The sequence below is a fragment of the Pteropus vampyrus genome, unplaced genomic scaffold (assembly GCF_000151845.1).
Source record: "Pteropus vampyrus isolate Shadow unplaced genomic scaffold, Pvam_2.0 Scaffold1000003434, whole genome shotgun sequence".
NCBI classification, from domain to species: Eukaryota; Metazoa; Chordata; class Mammalia; order Chiroptera; family Pteropodidae; genus Pteropus; species Pteropus vampyrus.
The window spans coordinates 1-3,932 of record NW_011917836.1 but is presented as its reverse complement, the minus strand read 5'-3'; the positions used below and the strand labels follow the sequence as shown (position 1 = coordinate 3,932).

The 3,932-nt window shown below is 74.0% G+C and overlaps 1 protein-coding gene across 1 annotated transcript; it reads left to right on the top strand.

The window, feature by feature from the left end:
- Positions 1-4: 4 nt before the first annotated feature.
- On the top strand, positions 5-3,638 carry LOC105311365 (adenomatous polyposis coli protein 2-like; the record flags this gene model as incomplete). Its single annotated transcript, XM_011387345.2, is given in 4 exon segments — positions 5-43; positions 45-1,886; positions 1,888-2,454; positions 2,457-3,638. Coding segments are annotated over 4 exon segments (3,303 nt in total), but the record flags the coding sequence as incomplete, so codon positions are not given.
- Between the last annotated feature and the right edge of the window lie 294 nt (positions 3,639-3,932).

The window sequence follows — 3,932 nt, the reverse complement described above, 5'->3', positions numbered from 1 at the left end:
CTCACTGGGCAGCTTTGAGAGCCCATCCATCGCAAGCTCCATCCCCATGCGACCCGTGCAGTGGGCTAGGCAGCGGCACGGTCAGCCCCAGTGAGCTGCCCGACAGCCCGGGGCAGACCATGCCGCCCAGCCGCAGCAAGACGCCGCCGCTGGCCCCTGCCCCGCCCGGCGAGCGTGAGACCACCCAGTTCAGCCTGCAGTGGGAGAGCTACGTGAAGCGCTTCCTGGACATCGCAGACTGCCGGGAGCGCTGCCGGCTGCCGTCGGAGCTGGACGCCGGCAGTGTGCGCTTCACGGTGGAGAAGCCGGACGAGAACTTCTCGTGCGCCTCCAGCCTGAGTGCGCTGGCCCTGCACGAGCACTACGTGCAGCAGGACGTGGAGCTGCGGCTGCTGCCGCCCGCCTGCCCCGAGCTCGGCCGTGGTGCCGGCCCCGGCCTGCACTTCGCTGGGCACCGCCGGCGGGACGAGGCCGGCGGCCGAGCTGAGGGGCCACCTGCTGCCGAACAGGAGCTGGAGCGGCTGCGGGAGTGCCTGGGCGCTGCTGTGCCCGCCCGGCTCCGCAAGGTGGCCTCGGCGCTGGTGCCCGGCCGCCGCGCACGGCCCGTGCCCGTCTACATGCTGGTGCCCGCCCCGGCCCGGGAGGACGACTCATGCACAGACTCGGCCGAGGGCACACCGGTCAACTTCTCCAGCGCGGCCTCGCTCAGCGACGAGACGCTGCAGCCTCCCAGGGACCCCCCTGGCACCTGTGCGGATGGACACAAGCCTGCGGGCCACGTGGCTCCTGGTGGGCCAGCCGCTGGGCACAGGCACAAGGCGGGGGGCGCAGGCAGGAGCACGGAGCCGGCCCAGGGTTCGGGCAGGGGCCGGGCAGCACTGGAGCTGCCCATCCGCAGGCCCCAGAGTGTCTGTGCCGACAGAGACGGCCCCCCCACGGGCCGGGCACATGGGGACGGGGTGCTGCCATCCCTGTGCCTCACGACGCCCACCGAGGAGGCTGTGTACTGCTTCTGCGGCAACGACTCAGACGAGGAGCCGGTGGAGACTGCCTCAGCGACACCCCCCCGGCGGGCATCTGCCATCCCCCGGGCGGTGAAGGGGGAGCGCCGGGCTGCCAGGAAGGAGGCACAGGGCACGCCCAAGGCCACAGCACCCAGCCGGGCCCAGCCCCGGCTCATCGCCGACGAGACACCCCCGTGCTGCTCCTTGAGCTCCTCCACTAGCTCCCTCGGTGAGCCAGAGCCCACGGTCACCCGGGACGCCGGGCTCGGAGGCGGGCACCGGGGCTCCCCCGGCCCGCGGGCCGAGGCGGAGCAGCTGCGGCGCTGCGTTGGCTCTGCCCTGCCCAGGCGCCGGCCCCAGGTGTCAGGCCCCCGGCGTCGCAAGCCCCGAGCGGCCCGGCCGGAGGAGCGGCCGGCAGAGGGGCCACGGGAACGCAGCGCGGAGGCCACGGGGTCGGACCACGCCTCGGACCTGGACAGTGTTGAGTGGCGCGCCATCCAGGAGGGCGCCAACTCCATCGTCACCTGGCTGCACCAGGCGGCAGCGGCAGACACCCACGAGGCCTCTTCCGAGTCCGACTCCATCCTGTCTTTGGCGTCGGGGCTGTCGGGCTCCACCCTGCACCCCTCCCTGCGCAGGAGGGGGCCGCGGCCACGGTCAGAGGGCCAGGCGGGCCGTGCCACGCGGCCAGAGAAGCGGGACGCGACGGCGGCCCAGCGCAGCGCTGGTCCCTGCTTGCCCTGCGGCCCCGAGAAGCTGCGCGGCGCTGGGAAGACGGCATCCGGGGTGCCGGCCACACTCCGGGGAAGGACAGTGCTGCACGTGCCCAGCCTGACCCCACGCACCCAGCCCGGAGCGGTCCCCAGCCCCCGCCTTACGACTGGCAAAGACAGGGCCCCAGGGCCACGGCCGGCCAGCAGCCCCCAGCAAGGTCCCGGGCCCGGGGCAGCGGTCTCGGAGCCTGCACCGGCCCGGCAAGATCTCGGAGCTGGCGGCCCTCAGCCCCCCGCAAAGGAGTGCCACGCCGCCAGCCCGCCTCGCCAAGACGCCCTCGTCCAGCTCCTCCCAGACCTCCCCTATCGCCCAGCCCCTGCCCAGGCGGTCGCCCCCTGCTTCCAGGGTGGCCGGAACCCTGCCCAGTCCTGGGGCCTCGCCAGTGCCTAGGACGCCCGCACGGGCCCTTCTGGCCAAGCAGCACAAGACACAGAAGTCGCCTGTGCGGATCCCCTTCATGCAGAAGCCCGCCCGGCGGGGGCCGCCGCCCCTGGCCAGGGTGGCTCCGGACCCGGGCCCCAGGGGCCGGGTGGGGGCCGAGGGGGGCCCGGGGGCCCGAGGGAGCCGCCTGGGCCTGGTGCGCGTGGCCTCGGCGCGCTCCAGCGGCAGCGAGTCGGACCGCGCAGGCTTCCGGCGCCAGCTGACCTTCATCAAGGAGTCGCCTAAACAGGGCCACGCCGCTGCCGGTCCGCACTGTCCACGGCCGAGGCCGCCGCCGCCCCCGCCGCCGCCCCCCAGCGCAGCTCGAGCCGCCGTGGCCGGCCCGGGCTGCCCGCCGTTTTCCTCTGCTCCTCCCGCTGCGACGAGCTGCGCGCGGCCCCCCGGCGGACCCCGGCGCCCCAGCGGCCCCCCACGCCCCGGCGCCCCAGCTTCGAGAGCCCGTCCCGCCTGCCCGTCCGCACGCAGAGCGCCCAGCCCGAGACGGTCAAGCGCTACGCCTCACTGCCCCACATCAGCGTGGCCCGCAGGCCCGACAGCGCCGCCCCGGGGCCCGCGGCGGAAACCGGTCGCCGCAGCAGCGACGGGGAGGCCCCGCCCGCGCCCAGGGCGGCGCGCGGCGGCACGTGGCGGCGCATCCGCGACGAGGACGTGCCGCACATCCTGCGCAGCACGCTGCCGGCCACCGCCCTGCCGCTCGTGGGCTCCGCGCCCGCCGCGGGCCCGGGCCGCCCCCCGCAGCGCAAGACCAGCGACGCCGTGGTCCAGACGGAGGACTTCGCTGCCGCCAAGACCAACTCCAGCACGTCCCCAAGCCTGGAGAGCAGGGGGCCCCCCCAGGCCCCGACCAGCGGCCCCGCATCCCTCCTGGGCAGCGACGTGGACGGGCCGGGGCCTGCCAAGGCACCAGCCTCTGTCCCCTTCGTGCACGAGGGCCTGGGGGTGGCTGTAGGGGGCTTCCCTGCCAGCCGGCACAGTTCCCCCAGCCGCTCGGTCCGAGTGCCTCCCTTCAACTACGTGCCCAGCCCCATGGTGGCAGCTGCCACTGACTCGGCTGTGGAGAAAGCCCCCGTCCCCGCGGACCTCCTAGAATAGCAGCCTGGGCCAGTCTTCTGGAAACTTCTTTCCAGCCGAGGGCCCTCAGGCTGCCCCGAGGATGGTCCGGGACCTGCCCGCCCACCTGAGTCCTGCCCAGGGAGCCCCACCCCAGCCCAAGTCAGCCTCACATCGCTCGCTCGCTTCTGAGCTGTGGGGGCTCAGGGAGGGAACATGTCCAGGCATCACCCACATGCAGAGACCACCCTCCCAGTCCCCAGCGTCCCGGGCCCAGGCCTCAGCATGAGAGGGAGTCAAGGGAGGTGACAGAGCCTGCCCACAGTGGGAGACGGGGCTGTGGAGGGTGGCGCCATCGAGTGCCTGCCAGCTGGGCCAGCCCCGAAGCCTGTAATTACCGCGGCCCGGGTAATCTGTTAATGACAACTCTGCCGGTCTGTTTGCCTTCTCAGCCCCAGCTGTGGGAGGGGTGTGGCTGAGCCCAGAGAGGCAGCACCCCCTCCTCTGACAGCTCTGGCGAGGGAGCCTGGAGCCCTGAGACCTGGGGGGGCGCCAAGCCGGGGGCTGGAGGACGGAGGGGGCGCTGTGGGAGGTGCTGGCAAGGAGCAAGGGGAGAAGGGTGAAGGCAGCCGGGCTGGGTGGCGTGGGCCACCCCGCGTCTGA